This window comes from Poecilia reticulata, linkage group LG10 (genome assembly GCF_000633615.1).
Source record: "Poecilia reticulata strain Guanapo linkage group LG10, Guppy_female_1.0+MT, whole genome shotgun sequence".
Taxonomy (NCBI): domain Eukaryota; kingdom Metazoa; phylum Chordata; class Actinopteri; order Cyprinodontiformes; family Poeciliidae; genus Poecilia; species Poecilia reticulata.
In genome coordinates this window covers 15,836,809-15,864,543 of record NC_024340.1, presented here as the reverse complement: position 1 = coordinate 15,864,543, position 27,735 = coordinate 15,836,809, and the positions used below count along the sequence as shown (strand labels likewise).

The 27,735-nt window shown below is 38.7% G+C and overlaps 2 protein-coding genes across 5 annotated transcripts in view; one reads left to right on the top strand and one right to left on the bottom strand.

Annotated features, from left to right (window-relative positions):
• The window catches only part of drp2 (dystrophin related protein 2), a 253,596-nt gene extending 251,973 nt beyond the window's left edge, over positions 1–1,623 (top strand). For all 3 annotated transcript variants that reach the window (XM_008420715.2, XM_008420713.2, XM_008420714.2), the window contains 3 exons: positions 30–147; positions 823–909; positions 1,208–1,623. In XM_008420715.2, coding sequence (XP_008418937.1) covers positions 30–147; positions 823–909; positions 1,208–1,227 — 225 coding nt within the window. In that variant the 3' untranslated portion in view covers positions 1,228–1,623. The remainder of the gene's footprint in view (positions 1–29; positions 148–822; positions 910–1,207) is intronic.
• On the bottom strand, positions 113–23,932 carry LOC103471600 (aryl-hydrocarbon-interacting protein-like 1). 2 transcript variants are annotated; one of them, XM_008420710.2, is made up of 8 exons: positions 23,565–23,932; positions 21,472–21,651; positions 21,189–21,377; positions 19,503–19,679; positions 18,699–18,840; positions 11,837–12,423; positions 10,264–10,408; positions 5,531–8,647 (listed from the first exon to the last, which is right to left on the bottom strand). In XM_008420710.2, exons 1-8 carry the CDS (start codon positions 23,658–23,660, stop codon positions 7,965–7,967), a joined length of 2,199 nt encoding a protein of 732 aa, XP_008418932.1. In that variant the 5' UTR covers positions 23,661–23,932; the 3' UTR covers positions 5,531–7,964. The 2 variants fall into 2 exon arrangements, with proteins under 2 accessions (XP_008418933.1, XP_008418932.1); XM_008420711.2 differs by lacking the exons at positions 5,531–8,647; positions 10,264–10,408 and adding an exon at positions 113–196.
• Between the last annotated feature and the right edge of the window lie 3,803 nt (positions 23,933–27,735).

Sequence of the window (27,735 nt, the reverse complement as noted above, 5' to 3'; positions counted from 1 at the left end):
AAGAATGATTGTTTTATTTCTTCTCCCAGCCCAAAGAAGATTCTGAGGCGAACGGATCCGAGCTGTCGACGCTCTCCTCTCCGGTGTCGGGAGGCGGTCGCCAAGGGGAGCCGCCCAGCCGGGAGACGACTGACACCGAGGCAGCAGGTCAGCATCACGCGGCGCCACGCGGCCAGACGGGAAACCCGTGAACATGCTGGAGGAGAAAACAACACAGTTTCTTCACAAACACTTCCTACCAATCTGCAATCCACACAATCCCACCCAATATGTGTGGCTTAGTTCACACTGCAAATATCTTAGTACACTTGAACTAAGACAAAATTAACTTACAAGTAACTTTTTAGCAAGATATAGGAGCTTTTTTTTAAGTCAGTAACTCCTTAATGTTGATGAAAGGGTTCTAGTTAAAATGGGGAAAGTGTTTTAAGTGAAATAATCTGGCAGTGGATTACTTTTATCAAGTTTTTATCCCTAAAAATTTATTATTGACAAACTATTTCTATATGTTGCTAAGACGTTACTTGTAAGTTAGTTATTAGTTATTTATTTCAAGTCATAACAATAGAAACTAAACCAAAAGACTTGGTAGGATTTGGTGATAAATCACAATATTTAAAGAAACTAATAAAACATATAACATGGGAAATTTGTCTTGTTTTAAGTAAAATAATCTGCCAGTGGAATTATTGGCGTAAATAGATAAAACATTATGTGTTCGTTTTGTCTTATTTTAAGCAGATTAAGATATTTTGCAGTAGGAACTGGACCAGAATTCTGTGTTTTTCCGGCGCTAACGGGTTAAAACTGTGTTTGTGTCAGGAGATGATTTGGAGCGCGAGCAGGACACCGTGCTGCAGCTTCAGGAGGTCATCGAGCAGCTGAGAAACGTCTTCCCCTCCGAGCCGGGTGAGTACATCCAGCCTGCACCGATCTCTGCCCCGGGGAGAGGAGACATGAAGAGGAGAGCAAATATGTACTGCTGCGGGTCGATAGGCAGGGAGGGAGGGACGGGAAGATTAAATGGCAAAGAGGAGGAAGGCGATAAGAGTGACACATCGACTGTTGCTAAGAGAAACGGTTAGCGTCACTGTCAGACTTATAAATCATCCCAGTGCTGTTATGATACAGCCTGCAAGGCCGTTTAGCTGCAGATTTCTTTTTTTCAGTCTTCCGCTCCTATGTTTCTCTTCTTCTTTAATTTCAGGCACCACATCACACATCTAACCCTGCGAGGGCCTGGAGAAGCAGAATGACAGCCTGAAACGAGGCCTCAGGTCAGGCGGCGGCACCTCAAACCCTGCGACTGCCACGGCGACGGCGGCGCCGACATTAAGAACTAACCCTCGTCCGGATCGCTGTGCACTAAAAGCCTTTCTCATGCAAACTGCCAGAGGCTCACACTGACGCCCTTTCTGGCCAGGCTGTGCTTCGTCAGCTCAGTGACGGCATGTTAAGGAGCCAGGAGGAAAATATCGTTAGCAGAAGGTCAGGGGGTAAAAAACAAGAAAACGAAACGCCCAACCAAGACACTGTGCTTACCAGTATTTGTGTAGTCGTTCAGAGGTGTGAAGCTTTATACCAGATCAGAGCACAAAGTCCAGAAGAAGAACTGGAAAAATACAAAACTGGAGGGGAAGGGGGTCACTCGTGTACGACTTTTAGGGCCATTATAGACAGAAAAAATTAGTACATTTCAGATTAATCTCAGAAATTTTCAACTTTTCAAGCTCAGAAATTTCTGAAATTACTGTCAGAATTTCTGAGTTTTAATTCGCAAATCTTAGACAACTCAAACTCAGAAATTTTACATTTTTTTTAGGAAATTTCAGAGATTAGAGTTTTTTTCTTGGAAATCTTTGACTTTTCAAACTCAGAGATTTCTGAGGTCTTTCTTTTTGAGTTTTTCTCTCGCAAATTTGTGTTTGACTTTTTAAACTCAGAAATGTCTTGGAATTTTTTCTAGAGAATTTCCGAGATTACTCTCAGAAGTTTTTCTTGGAAATCTTGAACTTTTCAAACTCAGAGATTTCTGCTGTTTTTCTAGAAAATTTCTGAGACAAATTTCTGAGTTTTGTCTTGCACATTTTTGACTTTTCAAAATCAAAAATCTCCCAATTTTTTCTAGAAAATTTCTGAGATTACTCTCAGATTTTCTGAGGTTTTTCCCAGAAATGTACTCCTCCTTTTTCTCTCTCCATCATGGCTCTGACACGCCGTCATACTTGCGTGTTTTTTACGTTTGAATGTGTTATCATGGTTTATTTGCATCAGGGCTCTGCTGACTGACTTCATATCACTAAGAGATGAAAATTGGAGCTGGCAGCCCCCAGAAGAGCGTTTTTGTTTTGTTTTTTTGTGAGAATGGTGCATCATCATCATCAGTTTAAATCCATGACTTATTAAAGACTGCCCGAAGTGCCCGCCAGCACAGCGCCTCTGTTTGCACACGCTGAACATTGCTCCTCACTCTGCTCGTCGCTCTCGCCTCCTGCCTCTCCTAAGTGAGCCCTTCACACGTTTGCTGCTATACAAACACATCCAGATTCAACCAGCACTCTGCTTAAATACTGAAGGAGCCTCTGCATGATCAATAACGCGCCGTGCAGAAACACGCGCACTTTCATAAACCTGGAGATTGATTTATTTTCCCCCCAAATCATTCGGGTAAATTAGGTGTTCTGAGCCCATTTTGTATTGTTCCTGGATCTCTGCGCTGTTGAGGAAATGTATGCCGATCAGTATCAGCATGCATGCCTCCTCCCCGGGATCTTATTGTTTTCATGCTGTGTGAAGAGAAATTGACAGAAGGAGCTCAAGGCTGAAGCCCTCCCTCTCTCTGCTTGGCCAATTTCAAACACAACGGGGGTCCAGACGCGGCTCACCGCCATGATGCACTCCGGCAGCATCATTATCCACAATAATCTTTTCATTCTATGTCTTTTAAAATACTCATAGCTCCAGATTGTGCATTTATTATTCCACTTTGATAGAAAGTATTTCCATATAGAAAAGGTTGTGTGATCGGGAGAGATGACTTTATTATTTATAAAGTCATCTCTTATAAGAGTATGACGTTAGTACCCTTCAACTTACTCATATTGGAAACATTGCAACAAACAAAAAGTGGATTATTGGGAATTTGTGATGACCAACAGAAAATGGTGCACAATTATGAAGAAGAATGAAATAAGTTGGAGGGTGGGTTTCTATTATAAATGAAAATAATCACATATACAGGTTAAAATCACCCTTTTAAATCCAACATCCAGTAAAACCAAACGGTCCTCCATCTGAACACAGTTCACATGTGAGCAGCTTGATCTCAATATAAATCCAGCTGAAAACCTCAGAGGTTTATTAGTGAATAAACTTCATAAAAACAAAGGAACAGGTCAGGGAGAACATTAAGACAGACTGAGGTTACATAAAACAGCCTGAGGTTACATTAAACAGACTTAAGTTACATAAAACAGCCTGAGGTTACATTAAACAGACTGATGTTACATTAAACAGACTTAAGTTGCATTAAAACAGACTTAAGTTGCATTAAACAGACTTAGTTGTATTACACAGACTTAAGTTGCATTAAACAAACTGAGGTTACATTAAAACAGACTTTAACAGACTAAGGTTAAATTATACAGACTGAGGTTACATAAAACAGACTGAGGTTACATAAAACAGACTTAAGTTCCATTAAACAGACTGAGGTTTCATTAAACAGACTTAAGTTACATAAAACAGACTGAGGTTTCATTACAACAGACTGAGGTTTCATTAAACAGACTTAAGTTACATAAAACAGTCTTAAGTTGCATTAAACAGACTGAGGTTTCATTAAACAGACTTAAGTTACATTAAACAGACTGAGGTTAAATAATAATATCCTCGACTTTTAATGTGACACTATCTACAGGGTGTCTGTGCATCTTTAATAAGTCTTAAATTCATGTATCTAAAATTAAGGCCTTAAATTCTTTTGACAATTTAAGTGGGCCTTAAATAATTTTGTCAAGGCAAGACTTTTTTATATTTTCTAGGTAGTTTATTTTTCATTACGTTGTCTTCTTCATTGCGTTCTGTGGCTTGAGGCAGTTGAGGCTACTGCTACTCTTGCTAGCTAGTTTTTGGTAACGTCTGTCATGGGAAAGTGTAAATTTATCACAAGTTCATCTTTGCTACGGACTCACATGTATTCAATCAAGCCCAAAAGAAACTGGAAATTAGAAAACTTTCTTTCAGCACAGCAAGCATGCAAAATCCGTATTAGGGCCATTGTAAGAAAAAAAGGTAGTACATTTCTGCAAAAATCTCTGAAATTTCCAAGAAATAAAAACAAGAAAAATTGCTAGGGAAAAAATTAAATGTTTATATAAAAAAAATTTCTCCCAAAAAATATGGAAATTTCTAGAAAATTTCTGAGATTAATCACTAAATTTCTCAGTTTAATATTCTCATTTGGGAATTTACTTGTTTTTTCCATCTACAAAGCCCTAATGTGCCGCCGTAAAAATCTCGATTTTATGTTGGGTTTTACGTTGAGACTCACCTGTCAGATCATATTAGAAAGTCCTCAACGCTAAACTCAAATAAGAAGGAGAAAACTAAAATTACCGTTTAAAGACGCTCTCAATCCAATCTAATTAGTAGATGACGAAGCAGAGAAAAAGAGGCACTACTTTGTGTTTGACTTTCACGTCAAATCCCAATAAAATCCACAGAACCGTTTAGTTTTTAAGTGACAAAATGTGAAAAGTTGAGAAGGTGTGATTGCTTTTTCAAGGCGCTGTAAGTTACGGCATGCATTTTCCTGCAAACACGATTAATGCCTTAAAAAACAGGAGCGAGTCGTTGTGACAGAAGTTGGTTTTTCTGAACTTTTTTTCATTTTCAGGACAGAAGGTTGCATCAGATGTTTGTGTGTCAGTGTTTGGAAAGGCCTGCCGCTGATTGAAAGTGATGGGACAAGTGGGGATCACAGCGTAGCTGAGCTCGCAGTCAAACCTGCGACGCTCCGAGGGACTGCAGACCCCAAAGACATGAAAGGAGGGCAGAAAATACTAAAACAAAAAGAATTATTACATTTATCGCTGGAGGGCTGGCGGGAGAGAGATCCACTTTGATGTGTTTGCCACTGGTAGACGCGACGACTGGGAGAACGAAGCCGAAGCGAAATGAAACCACCGCGTTCTTCCAGGATGGACGGAGACATTCGGGTTGAAGCAGAAGGAGCTGCGACCTCACAAACACGAACCTGAAACTTGTCTGCTGCACTCATTACGCTGCCGGACCCCGGGCTCAGCACTCATATTTGACACCGTCCTCCTCGGCGCTCGATGCCTGTTAGTTTTGAAACTGTTGCTAGGGAACCATCCCCAAGGACGCGGCTAGATGGATGGTTGATGTGCAGTTCATATTACAGATGCTAATAGCCTTAAGGGAAGCAAGAGAAAGCTCCTTGTTTCTCAAACACAAGCCACCATTTCTCCACCTCCACCAGAGCTCGGTGCTGAGGGAAGCCATTATCATTACCCAAATCTTTTCTTTCTTTTTTTTTTTTTTTGCTTCAGAGGAGAACAATGAGCAGAAGCCATGTTTACTCATTGTGATTTATCTCTGGGTATTTATGCATCTCATTGAACAATGATTACCCATCACACACGTCAAGATGCACAAAGACATGTAGCAGCGACAAACTGTGAGAAACACGCGGAGGCATTCAGATCATGTCAGCTGTTGTTTATCTTAATATCATAGCGACATGGCAGTTACAGAAAGACAAGAAATGGATATTTAATGAAGTTACGCTGCTTGTTAGAGGTTGTTTAGAGCGACTCAGACACGGGGAATCCAGTCACTACGACAACAATCAGCAATCAATCAACGGATTACAAAACGTTTGACGCGGCGTTCCATTTAGCCTGGAAGTTGAAATTTGGGTGTGGAAATGACGCTTCACCTCACTCCATCCTGGGTGTCCACCCATCTTTAAAAAGTTTTAAATTGATGTTTCCAAAATTAAGGCCTTAAAATGTCATAAATTAATTTAAAAAACGAATTTGGCCTTAAATAAATTAATCACAGGTCTTATTTTATTTATTTTGTATTTATTTTTCTCATGAGTCACATATTTTCCTTTTGTTCTGTGACTCTGTGCTACATGTGTCAAACTCATGGTCCGGGGGCCAAGTCCGGCCCGCCGTAACTATTTATGTGGCCCTTTGGACTCCAGAGGGACACATGAATGAAACCTTTAACATAACAGCTGTGTGCTTAAATTTTATTGTCTCAATCAAACCAAATCACTTTTTAAATCTGTATAATGCCAAATTTCATTAGTCTCTCTGAGATTCTACTATCATGGAAAATCATCAGATCCCTGCACTTTTTTTCCAATAATGCTGAAAATTTTCCAACAAAATGGTTCAAAAACGTCGTTTGTGTAATGCTAACTCCCACCTGCAGGTGGCAGTATTTCTAACACTATATTACTATTTTACTAGGCAAACGTATTTTATTGCGACTCAAAAACACAAAAAATACAAGAGTTTTAGTTTGAATTGTGCAGCGATGGAAGATCTTCTGGTTACCGTCATTTCATGTCCAAACAAATCAGATCCTGTTATTACGAATAACAGAACAAATTCTGAATTGGTTGATTTGAATGTTTCTTTTTTTTTTTAGTTGAAAGTTTAACTTAGGGCATTTTGGATTATTTTTCTTTGGAGAGCGTAGTTGAGCACATAAATTTGAACTTTAAAGTGCAAAAGGAACACATCATCAAACTTTTCTAACTTCCTACAGCACCTAGCTGTGCTTCAATACTATAGTTAACATAAACAGGAACAGTTGCAGCTTTGGTATTTCTTATTTCTATCCTCCTGTTGGTTCTAGTTTCTAGTGCAAACCTTTGATTAGGCTTGAAATAAGACAAAACCAACTTACAAGTAACTTTTCTGCAAGTTATAAGAGCTTTTTAAGCTAGTAATTCCTTAATGTTGATGAACTTCTAGTTCCACTGGCAGATTATTTCACTTTTAGTAAAACATTTTCTCATGTTGAAAATGAAATAATCTGCCAGTAGTACTGATTTTTTAATTATTGGCTTAGAAAAGTTAGTTGTAAGTTAGTCAGTCTTATTTCAAGATGTTTGAAACTAGACCAAAACAACCTGGTAACGTTTTGTTTTAGCGTTGCAGCTGCATTATGCTACAGACACATAATGTTTCTTTCCCCACTTGAGAAAAAACACAACACTCTGCTGCAGTTTTACTTATAATTATAATATTTTTCTGTTTTATCTGACCCGTATCACATCTACAAACTGGCGCTCCATGTTGCATGACAGAAGCAAAAAACAAAAACAAGCTCACATCATCATCATCATCATCATCATTGCTGTTCAGCCGATTCCTCTCTGGTCTGAACATGTTTGCTCAGCCTTCATGCATGTCGTCTAACATGCAACAGGATCACGCAGCAGGTTTCTGCTCACATAAAGTCGCTGATTCACGCAGGTGAACTGAGGCTTCTTTCTTCTCTCCACTAAAATACCTCATTAATCACCTTGAAGTTCATTGTTTTTACGGTTTTGATTTCCTGCTGTCGTCCAACACTTTGTCCTGGGAGTTTTTAATCTGTGTGAGAGGTTTTCTGAGGAGAGGCTTTTTACTGTAATAACAAGTGGGTTACTGGCTGCTTTCTACTCTTTGTGTACAGAAATAAAACTTTGTATTTGGCAATCTGCTTGTCTGTGTGTGTGTGTTTTCTCTAAGCCCTTTGAGGATTGAATAAAACTACTGAACTCAGAATGAGGCCGTGCTGTTTATATTCATTTTATTTAGGTGTCTATATTTGGCTTTAAAGTGGTAAAATCAGTATTTCCTGACTTTGTTTTTCCACTTCCAGCTCTGTTATATAATTGCTTTTTATCTCTGATTTTGTGACTCTACAGGCTGCCGTCAGTTTACTGGTCCGTCTCCTTTTCCTGTAACTGACTTTGTTCTTTTTGCTGCGTTTCTTGATTGGCGTTTGACCTTCTTCTTCTTCTTCTTGCCTTTATCGTGCTGCGATCTCCTGCTCACTACATTATCTGAGCTGGTGGACGCAGGGTCACCATCTTTATCTGTTTTGTAATTTTCTGCTTCAGGAGCCGCGACCCTCGCTGGGTTTTCTTTATCTGACCCCAATTCACTCGTCCTCCCACACGTTTGCTCTTTATCACGTCGCTCTGCTTTCAAATCTGGATTTGTTTCTGCTTCTGTGTCACCCGCTCCTTCAGTCTCAACAGCACGGTGTTCTGCTGGGCTTTCCTGCTCTTCAACTTCATGACTGTCAGTGTTTTTGTCCATCTCAGTGGTTTTTTCTGTGGCTTTCTTGGCAGAGTTTGCGTTTTTCTTTCTTACTGCATCCTTGGTCCTGCTTCCAACAGGACTCCACTTCTCCTTGGTCATTTCCCAATAATTCTTCTTCTGGCTGGCGTGCATTTTGCGGATGTTTTCCCCTAATATCTTCAGCTCTTTCTGGACAAAGGGTTTAAACTCTGGATCCAGTTTCTCCACCGTGGCAAAGTCTCTTCGAGCCTCATCCTCGTTGCACAAAGCAGCGTGCGCCCGCGCCCTCTGGTACGTTGCTTTAAAGTTACCTTTGGAGTAGAAATGGGAAGAAATAAGTGGAAATGACAGAAGTACTGAGAGGAGGAAGTAGACGGTAAACGAGAATGGTTCAAAACTATATATATCCTTTGAAAGGAGACATAAAATCCACATTTTGCATGTTTTTGTGCTTCCGTTTGGGTTTCTACTGCTTCAAAAATCTGCCAAAGTGGTTAAAAAAACACCCAGATGTTGCTTAGAGATAAATTAATGTTTTTTGGTGTCTGGAAAATAACCTGAATGCAACCAAAAATCAGCAGGCACTGCCCGTTACCTAGCAACTCCAGCCAAACTCAGGACGTTACCTAGCAACCCCAGCAAAACCCAGGCCGTTACCTATAGCAACCAGAGCTCAAGCACGTTTGGCATGACTTGGTTCAATTGAAAAAACTAATTTACCCCCAAAGGTGCAATTATACAACGGCGTATTGGTACCATTAAGAAAGGGAGCAAAAACTCAGGAATTTTCTGTAACAAAGAAATTTCTGAGTTTGTGAAGTTGAAAATTTGTGAGACAAAAACGGAGAAATTTTTAGATTTTCAGAAATGTTCTAGAAAAAGCAAGGAAATGTCCAAGTTCGAAGAGTTGAACATTTATGAGAAAAAAAACTCAAAAATCTTGAGATTAATTTCAGAAATTTTCTAGAAAAAGAAAGAAAACGTCCGAGTTCTAAAAATGGAAAGTTTGTAAGAAAAAAATCTGATATTTTCCACAAAGGAAAATAACATTTCTGAGCTTTAAAAGTCAAAAACGTACCACTTTACAAACTCAGAAAATTTACATTTTTTTCCTAGAAAATATGCAAAATTAATAAAAAAAAATTCTGACAATTAAAAAATACATAACAGGATTAGGATCACTGAAAAAAAAATCTGACTGAGATTAAAGTCAGAATTGTGAGAAAAAAGTAGATTTTTTTCTTTTTCAGTAGCAAAAAGTACAAAAAAATAATACATGCTAAAATACGTATTAAGCAATGTGAAATGTGCCACAGTTTCTTTGAGCTCCAGCAGATTCAGAAAACCTCAGTCCTTCCCAGATCAACTGGACTTAACCTGAGACTGAATTTAACAAACATTTAGCAGATAGACGACCTCTAAAGGCAACTGGCTACACTTGAAAAGAAAAAAATGTAAATAGTTTACAGGGCATAAACATGGCTGCATGGTTCTGTAAATAAGAAGAAATGAAACTCAAAACCAGCACAATAAATTTGCTGACTGAGGCGGAAGCGTCTAAATCGACCAGCAGGTTTGGTGACAGGGAAACGTCTGAGGAATGCTGAGAAAACTAAATGATGGGAAAAGACAAACATAAAAACAGAAACTTCACATCGGCCTCAACTGTAAATAATTCATCACAGAGGAAGCAAAAGGAAAATTCATCTCTGACTGTGATGTCCATGGATTTGTGTCGGAGGAACAAAGAGAGACCGAATGCTGAATTATATTTTCTCAGTAAACGAAGAGATGAAGGATTTTTAGAGGCAAGACCTTCATATTTTTAACTTGTGTTCCTATTTCTGTATCAAGTAGGATTTTTTGTTCTGAGCTTCCTGCCAGGTGTGACAAACTCTCTTTGATTTTTCACACCAACAAATCGTACCTCTGTGTGTCTTCAGCAGCCGGCTGTTCAGCTCCACCACCTCCTGGTGCTGTTTCAGCTCCAGCATGCACTGGCTCAGGTTGAGGCTGAGCGGGAGGCGCACTTTCTCCAGCGACTCCCAGTCCTCGCCGTGTTGATCCACCTGCTGCCGCAAGGCAGCGGACGGACGGAGACGGGCGCCCAGGTGATGTACGGCAGAGGAAATGTTGAAAAGATTAAACCCAAACAAGAGGAAGTGAACGAATATAGGAAAGGAATGATGAAGATGATGACTGTGAGGTAAAGGGAAGACAAAGATGGAGCATTTGGGGGCTGCAGGAGAAAGTTGCTGAAGGAGAGCTGTGATAGAGACGTCTCTGTGGATGTCTGGTATTTTTAGCTCGGCTGCTCTTCAGTACAAAAACAGACAGAGCAGATCATCGAAAGCTATTCAAAGCTACAAGACGTTCTAAACCACTTCTTAGTTCTTGACTTGAAATGACTGCGACAGACTGGCGACCTGTCCAGGGTGTATCCCACCTCTCGCCAGGTACGCTAGCTGGAGATAGGCACCAGCACCTCCCGACCCCACTGAGGGACAAATGTGTAAGAAAATAGATGGATGGATGGATGGATGGATGGATGGATGGATGGATGGATGGATGGATGGATGGATGGATGGATGGATGGATGGATGGACTTGAAATGAATTTAAATGGTGGGCTGCAAAAACACAAATCTGTGTCTGGACTTTAACCCCTGAATATGCCGAGAGCTAAACCCTTAGATTGTGGCTCCAGTTGCTAAAACAAAACATTACACACTATTTTTGGTCTGGTTTCTAGTGCAAATATCTTAGTACACTTTAAAAAAAAACTGACTTACAAGCAACTTTTCAACAAGATATAGGAGCTTGTTTTAAGTGATATTGATGAAAAATGACAGATTATTTCACTTACAACAGAATAAAATATCTTGTAATAATTGACATAATCTGCCAGTGGAACCAGCACTTCTTCATCAACATTGACGAAACATTTACTTAAAACAAGCAGCTGTATGAAAAATACTTGTAAGTTAGTTTGTCTTATTTCAACGGTAAAAACATATTTGAACTAGAAATTACTTGGTGATGTTTTTAGCAGTGAATGATAATCTCCTGAACAAGCAACCAGAGTCATAAGAAATGGTTTAGGTCATATTCAGGTGTTAGAATGGTCTAGTCAAAGTCGAGACCTAAATATGAATGAGAGTCTGTTACAGGACTTGGAAACTGCAGCTCTGATGATCTCCATCCAGTCGGACTGATCCATTTTCCAAATTATGGTTAAAAATACTTATCTTTATATTTTAAAAACTGATAGATAAGCCCTAGAAGTATTGCAGTTATAACTATAAAAGGTGTTTTTTTCTAAATAGTTAAACTTTTCAGATTTTCATGCAAAAACATGAGAATAATTTAATAATTTTATTCCAGTTCACATTAATTTATGTGGTTAAAAAAATAGCAGAAGTTTGCGATAGAAAGGTGATTTAAAAGTGAGAAATATCTAAGCGTATTTTAGTTTTTTCTACTTGATACCTTGTCCCATACCTTGTTTTGTAAGAAGTCCACGTATCCCAGAGCCTCCTTGAACTTGGCGGAAGCGTCTGGGAAGCGTTGCTCTTTGATGAGAAAGTTTCCCTCGTTCTGCAGAAACATGACCAGCCGTAACATCTGCTGCCAGTCCTTCCCCTCCATCTCATCGCAGGCCTGCAGCTCCACTGCACGGCTGCTTTCTTCCTCCTTCGCTCCCTCAGACGGCCGAACCTCTTCTTCTCCAGCTTCTCCTTCTTCAACACGTTTCATCTCAGATGAACCGGTTTTCTCTCCTGCTTTGCCACTTTCAAAGTCGCTTTCTTTCTGTTTTGCGCCTTCATCTTTCTGCTCCTCTTCATCTTGTTGCTCTTCCTCCTCCTGTTTACTGGCGCCCTCCGTTTTCTCCAGCATGTTCCAGTACTGCTCCTTCTCCTCCCAGTACTTCTCCTTCATGCGCTCCGACAGCTCCTTCAGCTCTCGGCGAACCAGCGCAGCCAGACTCATGTCCAACTGGGCCACCGTACTGAAGTCTCTCCTGGCCTCCTTCTCGTTCCACACGGCGGCGTGAGCCTTGGCCCGCTTGTAGTAGCCCTTCACGCAGTCTGAGAAGCAGAAATTCCAGCGGTTGTTTGAATCATGTTTTTATTATTCATATGGAAGTAGAAATATGCTCTGTAGATGCTGAGTTTGCAACCTGGTAACCTGCAGCTTATATCTCTGATGTGTCAACATTGGATTTATCTGAAATTAGGTGTTCATGTCATTCAGGCAAAATAATTTTAGCTCTTTTCAAGTTTCTGACAAATGACTTTAAAGCTGCAGTATCTAATTTTTATTAGAAATATATATATATATATATATATTTATATATTTGTTGAAACTCACTATGCCATTGAGGTACAATATGAGACAGATAATCTGTAAAAAAAAATCAAGCTCCTCTGTCTTCTCCCAAAATAACCAAATGGTGTCGGGGGACACCATTTGCTGTCAATCACCCCTCCATGTAGTGCTGCTCATACCCCTTAACTCTCTGCTACTGTAGCATAAACTGATGAGAATGCTAATGGTGTGTTCACTGCAAACGTGTTTTGACCGGCAGGCATGTCAGGCTTACATTCGTCTCTGTGGAGGCGCGGCGAGGCTGCGGCTATTTGAAGCGTTTCACATCCAGGGTGTTCAGAGCAAAATGTCAAAGGTCTGACTTCAAACTGCGCATGCATCGAACTGAAGCGTCGGACATGTTTGTGACGTGCTAAAAGCATTCGGTGTGAACGCACCATAAGGCTGGTTAGCATGGCCACTGATTACGGCAGTTTTTCTGTAACGGTAAGGTGTTTCCCCGCCATTAGCACATTTAACAGAGTACATGAGGTTGATTGACAGCACTAAGACCCGCCTCCTGGCTCTGATTGGTTGTTTTTCTTTAGACGTCAGTAGTAGCTCAAGGAGGAGGAGGAGATCGATCTATTAAAACTCCTGTTTTGTTTTCTTATTCTGTTTAAAACAACAATGAGGTTCAGTATTAATGGAAAAACTTGTTATTAAATAACAAACTCAGCGTCTCTCATTATCATTTAAAAGCAGTTAGTTTGTAACTCCAGGTGTTTTGAAATGAATCACATGGTGTTTATAAAACCTCCTTATAACCAAAGTTTGCAGGGCTGTTAAAAGTAAATCAGGGATCAAAAATGTAATTCTGAGTCTTTAAAAATGTCAATTAATTTTAAATCGGCATTTTTCTAAACATATTATGACATGAATTTGCAGAAATACAAAATAAAGACATTTCTTGCTCTGTTTCTGTAGTAAAAAAAGAACACAAGGAGAATCTGTGCAATATGTAGAAGCACCATGAACGAGTTTTTAGGTTTGCAGAAACATATTTAACTTTTTCACTCTTCATTGACTAACCTAAGATGACAAGAAGCTTGTAATTTACATTAATCATGCAATAAAAATAAATGATCCGTTTTTAACACCAGTTTGTAAAGAAACGCTGCGTTCTCGCATGGCGGTGCCTCTGTCTTCGGGCTAGATACACTCACTGATGCTTTTTCCGTTCCTCAGCATTTAATTTCTGTCTATGCAAAATTTTTATTCAGCCAACAGTTAAACAGATTTCACTGTCGCCGCCGGCGACGGCAGAAACACTGCAGCAAGCCTGCCGTTTCCACAGAACTGCTGCGCTGAGGGGATGAAACGAGAGACTTAAAATTCAGCAGACGACATGACACTGACGACAGGAAAAACAACAACACGGCAGCAACTCAGAGGAGGATGAGGAGGTGATGAAAGGCTGCGGAAAAGTGACAAAAATGAGCTGGAGAAACAGCGTTAAGACACAACACCGCAATAATAAGATTTAAATGTCATGAGGAGAGCAGTGGAGACGCTTTAAGCTTGACCAGTGGAGAGCAAAAACGCTCCCCTGTAAAACACATTTCAACACATTTTGTCAGGTTACAGCCACAAACTTCAGTGTGTTTTACTGGGGTTTGTATTTTTATACGTTTTGTATATATTTGGAGTAAAATAAAAATTACACAGATCTGATTTTATGGAAGAGAAGAATAAATATAAAATGTTCTTTTTGACGTAAACCGTACTGGGGACGCAGAAGATGCTTTGGTCGCATCAGACTGAAAACACTATTCTGACAGAGAAAAACATGATGGGATGCAGGTCAGAGTCCACAGGAGAATGGATGGGAAATATAACATGTCGGTCCGATAAATAAAACTGGGCCAATGTGAATAACAAATATTTATTTTTATCTGTTTCTGGGGGCTGCACAGTGGCACAGTTGGTAGAGCTGTTGCCTTGCAGCAAGAAGGTTCTGGGTTCAATTCCCGGCCTGGGGTCTTTCTGCATGGAGTTTGCATGTTCTCCCTGTGCATGCGTGGGTTTTCTCCAGGTACTCCGGTTTCCTCCCACAGTCCAAAAACATGACTGTCAGGTTAATTGGCCTCTCTAAATTGTCCCTAGGTGTGAGTGTGTGTGTGCATGGTTGTTTGTCCTGTGTGTCTCTGTGTTGCCCTGTGACAGACTGGCGACCTGTCCAGGGTGACCCCGCCTCTCGCCTGGAACGTTAGCTGGAGATGGGCACCAGCAACCCTCCCAACCCCACTGAGGGACAAGGGTGCAGGAAAATGGATGGATGGATATCTGTTTCTGGTTGTTTTCTTTTCCCACAGGTGTGGAAATGGTAGTGAAATACACTGCTCAAACAAATAAAGGGAACACTTTAACATTTAAGTGAACACTGAAGTGTTCCCTTTATTTTTTTGAGCAGTATATATATAATATCGGTAAATATCGGTTATAGACGGTAACAGAATTATTAGTACTGGATATAGATATCGGCCCACATTTCGTATCGATGCATCCCTAAATATGTACTTAAAACAAGCTCCAATATCCAGCAGAACAATTACCTGCAAGTTAGTTTTGTCTTATTTTAAGTGTAATAAGATATTTGCAGTACTAACTAGACAAAAATTAATTGGTAAGATTTTTAGCAGTAAGGAATAATATCCTGAACAAGCAACCAAAATCACAAAAATGATTTAGATCTCAACATAATCAAGTGTTAGAATGGCCTAGTCAAAGTCCAGACCTAAACATAAATGAGAGTCTGTTCCAAGGCTTGAAAACTGTAGCTCTGACACTCTTCATCCAGTTGGTTTGAACCAATTTACAAAGAATGGTTAAAAATATTGATCTTATATTTGAGTCAGGGTATTTGTGGCTGTAACCTGACAAAATGTGATGTTGAAATGTGTATTACAGGGGAGCGTTTTCGCTCTCCACCGCTCTCCTTATGACGTTTAAATCTTATTATTGCGGTGCTATGTCTCACACTTTCACCTTCCTGCTGTTTTTAAATCAACACTTTGTAGGAAAGCGGTTCTTCAGCAGAGACAGGAATGACAGGTCAAAGTTCACGGGAAGATGGATGTAAATATACAGTAGGACATTTTTTGCATTTAGAGGCTGTAAAAAAAAAAAAAACCTTCTAGGACAAATGTCATAAACATAGGACAATGAGAAACAGGTCTGGTGGAGCCAGCTTCAGATTGTCAGAAAAAAAAATCTAAACTATCCTCCTACTACTTCCTGTCAGCTTCTTTGACGTTTCCTCCAGTAGCAACGTCCAGCTGTTGACTTCTGTGATGTGAAAAAATGGTTTCCAATTCAGTTTTGCAAAATACATCCATTTCCAAATGGTTGAAAAATGACCTCATTGTGGCATGTTTTTAAAAAAATTGGCGTGTTTATATTAAGCAAATTTATTTCCTTAATTTTAATTTGCAAAATTCTGTGGTTACTGGAAACGCAGCTGGTGATACTGAAACCAGCTGAGTGCAGCTGCATGTTGACAGTGAGCCTGGGCAACTTAGGGATGAACCCAGAATAAATACAGAGACATTTAGTTCTTATTTAAAGCTGAAAAACACAACAAAACCAGAACACAAAGCAAACACCAGGAAAACTACTGAATAAACCAAGTGTAGAAAAGACTCGGCTCGTTACAAAGTCACAGCTGCACTGATTGGTTTAGATCAAAGCTGATCAAAGTAGGACTGGCCTAGTCAAAGTTCAGACTCAAATCAATGAAACTGGGAATTTGTGGCTAGACTTGAAAGCTGATATTCACAGCAGCTTAAGCTATAGTGCATCAAAGAGTGGGCAAAAATATCAGTCTTTAGATGAATAAAGCTGGTGGAGACAAATCCCAAAAGATTTTCACTTGCAGTGAAAAATAGTTCTGCAAAGTTTTGAGTCATGGGGATGAATATATACCCATGCTACCATTTTCAGTACTTATTTAGTCTGTCACATAAAATCCCACAAAATAAGCAGAAGTTTGTGGTAGTAGTAAGAGAAAGTGTGAAAAAGTGAAAATCATGCCTGCAGTGATGGATCACTTATCCATCACTGCAGTTGTCTGGTACATAATTATTGACTTAACCTAAGATTTTCATTCAGACCAAAATATTATCACATGCAGTAAAAGTAGGGGAGCACCAAAGTTCATAAACTAACACAGAATAACCAAAAAAAGCGTAAAACTGAAAATCCAGGCTGTCTCTGAGCATTCTGTCACAGGGTAAAGGGGGAAACTCGTGACGCTCTGAAGTGGCGGCTGTGCCAACTTGCAAGGCTCCTCTCGGCTTATATGACCAGCCATGAGTGTGACAGTGCAATTCCCATGGCTGCTCCAGCTGTAAAACCTGCGGTAATGTCAACCTCATGTCCTCCTACGCACTCTGTCACAACGTCCAGCTGCAGAATCCTGCAGCATCTCATGGAAAGTCAGAAACAATTTTAAAAATTTAGCTGAAGTAGCTTAACGCAGGTCTGGACTGGCTCTTTGTTTAATGGATCCTTCATATGAAAGAAAATAATTTTCCAGGAATTGAGGTAGATTTAAACTCTAAGAATCGGATCAACTAGAACAACCTTAAAGAATACAAAATGTTCTGTTATATCTGACTCTTGGCAGCAGTGCTACCAAGATGCTGCTATGCAGCAAATGTCTTTCTGCATGGAGTTTGCATGTTCTCCCTGTGCAGGTTTGGGTTCTCTCTGGACACTCCAGCTTCCTCCCACCGTTCAAAACCATGAAAGTCAGTGTGGTTCATTTACGCTACAGTTCGTCTGCTGAAACTAACAGGATTCATGTTTTTCACAGATTCTCTCATACAGACCAGATTTTCTGCACCAGCGAACCTGTAATGACCCTGTTATTGGTTCCTATATCGACTTCTCTTGCGCCACGATTAGCAGGTGCCAGCTACCTGACACTCCAGTCAAAGCGTTATTCTCTAATTCATTAAAACTAATCCTGACCTGCTGATCACATCTCAGTTTCTGTCAAAAGCACAAAGATCACCAAGCTTGGCGAGTTTCAGTGTTTACAATAAGTGACAGCTCACTTGCTGCACAACAATCCCCACATCTTGACAAGTGTCAACTCTAATAGGATAATCAATCATGGCATGCATAATGGAATTCGTGTAGTTACATTACGGAGTCTCAAAAGCCTCTGCATTTTTATAATTTCTTCTTTTTTTGCCTCGAGGATTGGTGCATAATATACTTTGAGCCCCTTTTGGTAACAGTGGACTTTATAATAATAATAAACGTCAATGTCATTTCTACTTTTTTGCACTGGAGAGCTTCTTCCAACGAAATGGTTATATTTAAAACAGGGCAGTCAAATGTGCAGAGATCTTGTTATTGTATTTAAATCAATAAGTAAATAATAAATAAATCAGAAAATAAAACCCTAGTGAAGGTCATTACTAGGAAAGGCTGTCATGTTAAACAATACTGAGGAAAATCTGCTTCAAAATGTCAACATTTCTGTAATTCAGATCCAGGAACAGTGTTTCAGGCACAACTTCATGACAGTTGACTTTAAGTGGCTAATAAACATTAAAAAGAGGCCTTAAACTATGTTTGAACATTAAAACACCAAAGGAACTCCGTTAAGAGATTGTGTTTTCTTCGTTTTTCTCTGATTTTGAGCACATCAGTAGCCTTGAGCTCAGAGGACAGCAAGCATATGGTGAGATTTGCTGGTTCACATCTCTGGAGTGAATAATAACCTCACACTGTTAAACCACCTCAATGCACAAGATTAACCGTGGAGCATCCGATGCAGCTGCTAACCTCAGAGGTACAGCGACACAGATGTGGGAGTGTGAAGCTTGGCGATGCAGGAAAAAAAAAAAACGAAGATGGAAGAAAAGACAGAGTACATTATGTCATTTCTTCCTGGAAGAGATAAATTTGTGATAAATTTGTGACCATAGCAGTTTCTTAACATGAACCTTACAGCGGTATTTCCTCTTTCCTTTGCTGTTACCTCTGTGTTTCTCCAGCAGCTCCGTCGTGTGCTCTATGACTTCGTAGTACTCCTCCAGCTCCAACATACACTGGCAGTAGTTCAGCTCCAGGGGGACAATCATTCGGCCCAAGTTAATGTAGTCTACATCACCTGGCATCTCCTAACACATGCAGAGACAGGAGAAAGAAAACAGGACATGGCCATGGTGCTGCTGTCACTCTGCAGTTCCTCGTAAAGATGAATAATTTACTTGAACTTGATGGGTCTGGTGGGGTTTTTTTCACTGATTCAAACAACAAAAGGATTTGAAACAGTGACTAAAGCAAAAACATCTATAGAAAGTGACCCATGATGCTTCCTTCCGGATTATAATAGGTCTACAGGCTATACAAAAGATTTTTATTACATTTTTAGCTCAAAATCATTCTTAGGTAATGAAATTTCATTTTGATCTACTTTCAGAATTAGGTATTTTGGGGCCTCCTGTCACTTAAAAGCCAAATAATCTGCTGCTGGCCACTCTCCCCAACTCTACTTTTGCAGTTGCATGTGAAAATGGCTGCAAACAGATTCACAATTATACAACTGTATATCTTTGAAAAGCAAAAGTGGAGCCTCCTGCACAACCAACAAGAATGCAGCAATTGGTTTCTGAATGGTAAGTCAACAACAAAATACATGTCTTTTCCAGCAGCCATTGTACAGCGGTAAAACCAGCTGACCAAATGGGATAGAGGTCCGCATTTAGATGTCCTTCAACATTCATGAATGTGAGACAGAAAGGACATGTCTAACCGTGATTTATCCCCATCCTTTACTCACCCTGGACTGCACTGTTTTTAGCAGCAGGATGGCTTCCTTGTACTTGCTGGCAGCCTCTCTGAATTGTTTCTGCCTGACCAGAGAGTTGCCCTGCATGTGGAGAACGGGCACCGTCTGCAGCTTCTCGTCCTTCTCCATCATCCACGACTCTCTGTGGTAAGACAAGGGGTCTCCTACCTGGGAGCAGCAGGGGGGAGGAAGGGAACGCAGCAGGATAAACATGGAGCAGAGCAGAAAAAAACCCTCCAGCAATGGAACGAAACAGTCATCCAAAAATATCTCTAGTTATGTTTTATAAATACATCTCATTTAGATATTCGTAAATGTTACTGCAGATAAGTGTGACAAGTTTGCTAACTTTTCAACAATTGGCTTAATCAAATGCTAATAAAAATAGTGCAGAACAAATAATTGAATTTCTTCTTCTTTAAGTCTTTGCGCTCTACAAAACAATATCTTACACTATTAAGTTTAAAGGAAATTTTAATGGATCCGTTCCTGCAGTTTATAGTGTTTCAAAGGACTTTTTACTGCTTAAATATTCTGCAGGTAGAGGTTTACGTTTTGAAGAGCACAAAAGCTAAATAATTTCCTGCGTGAACTTTTACGTTGAGGCTACACGACTTAAATCAGAGAACTTAAGTTTTCCCTAAGAAAAGGGCATCAAAAGAAGAGAAAATATAGATTTTACGTCTTGAAGCATCAAAGTCCCTGATGAGATTCAGTTTATGAATCTCTTCAAAGTTGAATGTTTGCAGACAGAAACAGGTTTCTCCTCTATGCTCTCAGTGCATTGCAAATGTTTCTTTTTTATCCATGTGGTGCTGCATAAAGAGGAAGGACATCTGATGGTTTTTCTTTGCTTTTATTCTACAGAAGCCCTGAGGGGCCAACCTTCAAACAAAAACACAACATATCTTCAGGAAAACATAACCATTATATAGGGTCAAAACAGGTGCTGGTCATTTATACTCTGGTGTTTTGTTGTGAAAATGAGTTAGGGGTGAATGCTCTGCTGATGTAGAACAATAAAAATCACTCAAAATGGAATATATAATAGATAATAATGTACATCGCGTTGTACATGAGATTTGACCATTTCTATTATTTACATCTATAACAAAACAGCATTCAGAGGCTGTACATCTGAATACTAATGGTATATTAACAGGTACAAAATGATTGGAAGATGGAATCAAATGTTGAAAATTAGGAGCCCAGGTTGGTTAAGGAGAACTGGCTATAACATAAAAACACTTTCAGCAAAAATAGCAAACAAAAGTCCACAGCAAAATATTAAACTATTTAAAACATAAAAATAAAATAAAAAAAACATCTCTACATACCACTGAATAAGATTTTTTAATAAGTATCATAAATACAAATGTATTTCTGTTTGTTTAAACCAAGTTCTTTTTGTTTTCATGTTGTATCTCAATTCTTTGTTTTTTTCTTGTATTTTGCACTTTGTGTTAACCAGATTTAGTCCAAGACTTATAAAACTTTTACCAAAATATTTTACCTGAAATTCATTCTTTCTGCTCCTATAAGGTATTTATGACAGAAATTATAGAGTTTTTGTGCGCCCCCTGCTGGTTTGGAGGCATAAAGCAGCTTCTTATTTGAACTTGAGCCTGCTGTGGGGCTAATAATCTTTAAATCATCTAATAAAACTCTGCAGCTTACCTGCAACAACTCCATGATGAATATGAGTGGCTGAGGATTTCGCATTATCTCGTCGAGCTCCGGAAAGCCGGTGGAGTGATAGTGGAACAGGTTCCCCATGCCACACATGTGTTTCTGGCCCTCCAGGGGGTCCTTCCCTTGGGCAATCAGCCTCATTCCCTTCGACACAATGGGATACAAGCCTGTGTGCTGAAACAAATTACACATAAACAAAACCACTGACATCAGAGGGCTGAAATAAAACACATTCGTATGCTCCATGAGTATGACCTCCAGGACTCACAACGGCGTCACACCAGAACTCTGCCACCTCTCCGACCCGCATGGACGTCAGCAGGGACTCCCAGATTTCCATCTTGAACATCTTTCCGACAAAGATCTCAGCCGGTCTGCCGGCCAGTCTGCTGTCATCGACGACCGTTCGCTCAAAGTTGTCCAGCAGGGTTTGGAAATGGAAGATCACCTGAGATGTACAGCGGGGAAAATACAGAAATGTATTTCTGACGTCACGCTCTCTAATTTTTTCCTAATTTATTTGTCATTGTTCCTCCTATTATTCTATCACTTCTGTAGTTCCAAGCTGCCAGTTTTCCTTTGAATTTATAAGCATTTTTAATTTAAATGTCCCTGGTGGTGAGCGCTTTAGTGGCTCTATTATTTAAAAGCTCTTCATGCTGAATTCCAGACACTTACTATGCAACATACACTGTAAAACATTTGAGCCGCATTTTGTTGTGTCTACTATCTCCTTCTCTTTAAGTCAAATAAATTTAGCCAGTTTTAGATTTTGAACCTAAATGTGTGAGTTTGTGAAAGATAAACTTACAATAGCAATAAGTTGTCCAAGAGTTGATCAGTCTAGAGTTTTTAGGTTAGCACTTAAAAAAACTGAAAGAAGAAAAAGACAGGAGTGGGAGTTATTTCCCAGAATGCTTAGCGGCATGTTTCTGTATCCTGATATGGAAGTGCGTTACATTGATCTGACTGTTTTGTTAAAGAAAATGTTTATTTTAAAGCTTGAGGATAATGTCCTGTTCACACTAAATGTCTTAGATCAGAATTCATTATCATGTTTAACAAAATTCATTATTAGATCAGGAATTTTCTTCTTGCAATTTTAAACAAGAATTTAAATTATCCTAAAGAAAAATAAGTAGTTATTTTAATTTGATATTTTTAGTAAAATAATATAGAAATGTGGCTCTTTAACTAGGTGAGGGCAGTTTTTTCTAGTATAATGAATAATTTGGTTTAAATTGCAGCATTAAGTTAAAGGGTTAGGGTTAAAGCTCACAATTCAATATTAATGAACTTAAAAAATAATGTTTAGACAACTTGTCTCTTGTTGTTAAATCAACTTCATGAACTTTAATGTCTGAGTTAAAATCAAAACAGATTTCTTGTCGACCTAAATTGCATTTTCAAGGCAGCAGGTGGACTTTCGTTTTCAAGTTAAACCACCTTAAAATGTTTTACAGTGTAGAGATGGAGTATTGTATTAAATCTCTCACCTGTTTGTTATAAAATACATACAAAAACTAAATCACTGTGAAATTATGTTGAGTCCTAACCTTCTATTTATAGCTTGTGATAATAATAGACAAAATGTCTAGAAGCTGTGTGTATGAAACCGGGGTAGAGTGGAAAAACACACACGCACACACACACACACACACACACACACACACACACACACACACACAGTCGTACGCTACTATCCAACAGGGGACATTCCATTGACTTCCATTCATTTCTACAGCCTAACCCTAACCCTTTTCCTAACCCTAACCATCACATACCTAACCCTTTTCCTAACCCTAACCAAAAGTCAATTCACACCTTAGTCCTAACTGCAACCCCTGACCCTAAAACAGGGTCATTTCCAAGAGGGGACCTACAAAATGTCCCCTCTTCAACGGTGAGTCCCCTGTTGGTCAGTGTAAAATGACACGCATGTCCCCTGTTGGATAGTTACACATGAACACACACACACACACACACACACACACACACACACCCTCACACACGCAGGTGAATGGAAATTCATGCTGGCATTGTCATGGAAAATATTTGTCACAACATCCAGGCTCAGCGCCATATGGCTTGGATGGTGACTGGGAAGGAGGGGAAAAGTTGGAGACCAGCAGATCAGAGGCTGAACAGGAAGTGGGCCAAAAAAACATGTTGCAATTTGGTTGACCAAATGTTTGCTTTGTGCATGAGAGCCAGACATGGAGTAATTTCCCCACCTTATGAATAATTCAGAAGATCTAATTTAGGTGCATGAAACCCATCTATAAATATCCACTTAAAAACTAGATTTGTTATTTATTTAGTTTATCAGCATTTAACCCCATTAGGGGAATTTAAAGATACCTTTGTCCCAGGTGGGAAATGAGGCAGAGGTCCTTTCCCTCCTGCCAGGATTTTCTTCTTGACGCCTGGATAGCTGAGAAGGTACGTCTCCTCCATCGCCTCGCTGAATATTAAGCAGAAAAGTTCGAAGATTTCCTTTCCCCCTTCTTTGGGTGTGCGCTCTTCTGGCTTTTCTAATTAGCCCAGTGAAGAGAGTCTTGGCTGGTTTGCTGCTCTCTGACAGATGGCGGGATTAGCCAGGGTTTGGAGATGGCCACTTTAATCTGTGGAGCTAATCCCTCACCAACCCTGACGATTGGTGGGGCAATCCTTGCGGCAAGGAGCAAGAAAGCTCAGGCTCATCTGGACGAGAAAGGTCCAGATTCCTGTAGAACAACTAAAGATCATACTGATAACTATGACGAACTTCATGACGTAACTTTAGATACCTAAACGCTGTTATTTGGGTCAAAGGCGGCGCTAGAGGGCGCTACAGCTCCCCCCCCCCATGACAATATCAGATTACTATTTTATTTTTCATCCAAGTTAATATTTTATGTAGTAGTTGTGATATTGTATACAGCTAATAATAATAAAAACAATCAATGATTGCATTTTGATTTAAAAAAAATCCGATCTCGAAACAGGAAATGAACTTGTATGCCTATTTTTCACTTCCGGTAAAGTAGCGCGTAATGCGAAATTTGATTATTTTCTAATACCCACATTTCATATGATGGAAACAACAACTCAAAAGGAAGAGGAAGGAAACATCGCAATAGTAGAAGTGACTGTTGTGGAAACAGAGCATGTTGTCCTATTCTGTCAAAATATGAGTAAGAAAGACAAAAGTTTATTCAAAATTTAAATAGAATTAAAGTTAAATTAGATTAGTTGATTTATTTGGAAATAATTCTAAAAGTTACATTTATTAGATAATATTTCGTCATCTTAAATTAACACAGTTATTTAAGATAATTTAAGACTTGAGTGACATTCTGGTCCACACTGCGTACCAGTTGGTGGCGGTAATGCACCGTTTTCGTTTTTTGCTTAACGCCAAAAAACATCGACGAAGAAGAAGAAGAAGCCCTCAAGAGGAAACTGTGGATAAAACAGGAAAGTCCTTGTCACCAGTCTGGCAGTATTTCAGATATTTAAAACAAAAAACCAATCAGTAGTAATCAATATTGACTAATATGAATGTTTATATTGTGATATGTTTGTCAGCCATATTGCAGTTATTCGGTTCAGAATACCAATTATTCAATATCCACCTTATTGGTGACTTGTAGCTTCTTCTGTGTGTTGAGAATGAAGAACAAATGATCCCTTATAAAATACTTTGCCTCATTTCGCACCTGTAGGAAAAAAATCTCTGGTGCCGCCATCGATTTGGTTGCACCCTATGAATTGTTCAGTAGAGAACAAATCATAAAATAACAAATTGTTCAGATTTAATTTACTTTGTACTACAGTGTCTATGTACATTTATATTAATCGAAACAGGCTGAAGCTTCTACTCCTGCTTCAAAACAAGCATGTATTTTTAACTATACAGACAACAAAATAATTGATTTTCTTTTTTCTCTGCATGCAACAACTTGTCTGATGGTTTATTCAACAGGGCTTAACGAGTCTCTTTCTACAGTCTTTTTTTTTAACTTTCATGATTCAAGGGTAAATGATAAATAATAAAATATCTAACCTCATCAGATTGACAAAAGAAAAAAGTTTCACCTTAATGAAATAATAATAACCAAATAAGTCAAATAATCTAAAAAACAACTCGTACTTTGCCCTGTTAGTGTTGGATTTAAAAAAATCAGGTTTTGCTCAAGTCGTCTTTTAGGAAAGTGCAGTTTTTAGTTCAACAATAATATGGCATTGTGTTGTAAAAAAATAGTTTTTTTAAAACAGTCTGGATGATAAGATATGACAAATTTATTAAAACAATGCAAGATCAGAACAAAAATACAAGAACCTGTGAGGTTTGTTCCCAATTAGCAATTGATTCTGGGTCTCTTTTACAGGTTCTGGTCAGTAAATCTTGTGAAAGTGTTTCCTAACAAAGGGAAGACAGGTTTTATGAAGTTTTAGATTATTATGGGCCAATGATTCTTCCATTTGCCTTTTGTTAAGAAAAAGAACTGTTAGTCTGTGTTTGATGCTAAAGAGGATAAATCTGATCTTGATAAGTTCTGACTCGAGCATCATGGGTCCGACCCCGACCGTTTTTTTGACACTGCAGAGGAATGTGAGTGAGAGCAGCTGACCGACTTTATGGCAAGAATATTCAGAAAACCTAAACAAAAAGAAGCCTCAGGAGCACATATTACATTTTCCTATTACTATTGCCATCACCTACTGGAGTTAACGAAGGCGTTCCTCAGGGCTGTGCTCTAGTTCCACTTCCAATCTCAACAATAATGCTTTACTTGTTCTACATCATCAATAAAAAAAACACCACTGTGTAATACACTTCCACAGTTAATTACATATTAGTGTAGAAAATTAAACTTTCAAAAACGGCTAAGCATCAGATCACACTGTAGCCTAATTAGAGCGACCTCATTTTACTGAAGCTCAAGGATTTCCTTGGACATCTCAAAGGTTTATTCAGAAGGCAGTAATAGATACCAACTTATTTAAAACAGCTCATTGTCTGTACCTACAACGTTTCACTGTTACTACATGCAGATCTGTGTGCTGTTCTCAGAAAACCTCAGTAGAGCTTTTCAACTGGACTTAACTTCTAGTAGGACTCCAATGGCCTCCATACAATTAAAACTAATATATCTTTTAAAATCTTATTGTTGACATTATGTGTCAGTCTTCCTGGTCAGCCAGTTAACTTTTTTATAACTATTCCATTCAAATATGCATTTTAATGAATACTTTCCTTTTCAATTGTTTTTAAAAGTATTGCCAGTCATTTACATAATATGATTTTAGTTTATTTCTGTTGTTGTGTTTATTTATTTTGTCTACTTTGCTTTGTTATGCACTGTACTTCTGACTTTAAGGGCTTATATAAATAATTTGGAGTAGATTAGTGAGACTGGACATGACACAATGACCTATTTCCTGTTGGGAGACAATAATCAATCAGCAAGTGATCAGAATTGACCAGATTTTCTTTGAACAGCGACCAGCTGGTCAAAAACTGATTTTTTTCTCCTTTCCATTAAAAGTAAAACTCTGAAAACGACCTCCATTTTGGTCCACTAAAGCATGAATCAAACAGCTCACTCTTTGATGCCCTTCATTTTAAATTACGTGAAATTCAGATAAGGATAAGAGAATAGAAACATAAAAGAAAAAGAGCTCCCCAACACATATTCAGCTTTTTTAAAATATATATCGGGAAAAGAAGATGGGTCAGAAAAAAGCAGATCAGTCCTCTCAATTTTAAATGTCAAATATTCAAACTTTTATTATTTAATTCCACTGTGCAGCAAATTCACAGAAACGACTTCTTGAGTTTCTTTTAGAAAAACACCTAAACTATCATCTTTTAATCTGCTTCTATCAGAAATGAGGATGGATTTGTTTTGAGGTTATCTGGCCACAGATGAGGATCTGGAGGAGTTCTTACAGCCTCAACCTTGAACATTTCTGCTTTATTTTTCTTTTAACATTTAGTACGTAGCACACAAAAGCACAAAAAAATAAGGAGAATTATTTAGGACACCTGAGAGATTTTGCTGATGGCAACCTTTGGGTTTTGTTCAGTTCCTATTTGTTTCATGAGCAAAAATAAAGATTTTTACAAGTTTGGCTGCTGAGCAGACAGCAGGTATGAATAATGGAATAACTTCACTTGTCCTCTGTGTGAAACAACTGAATAAAGTGTGACTTTACAAAAACTACCTTAAACAGTCAATTTGACCCACTTATTTTAAGTTTAATTCATCCTTAATCTGTTGATTGAAATTATTGTAAATGTAAATTTTGCTAACAAAATTAGGAAAATGAACTTAACTTTTTATAGAAAAATAAAGCTTTTTATTTAATATTATTTGCTATTAACTGGAATCACCCCACTTCTCTTGGCACAATTTTTTAAACCATTGCTTAAAAAAAAAAGCTAACTTTCTGCCATTTTCATCTTGACTGTTGTTAATTTTGAAGTTAAAAAAGGCAGAAACATATCCTTTTTTAAAGCAAGGGTTTAAAAAATTGTGCAATT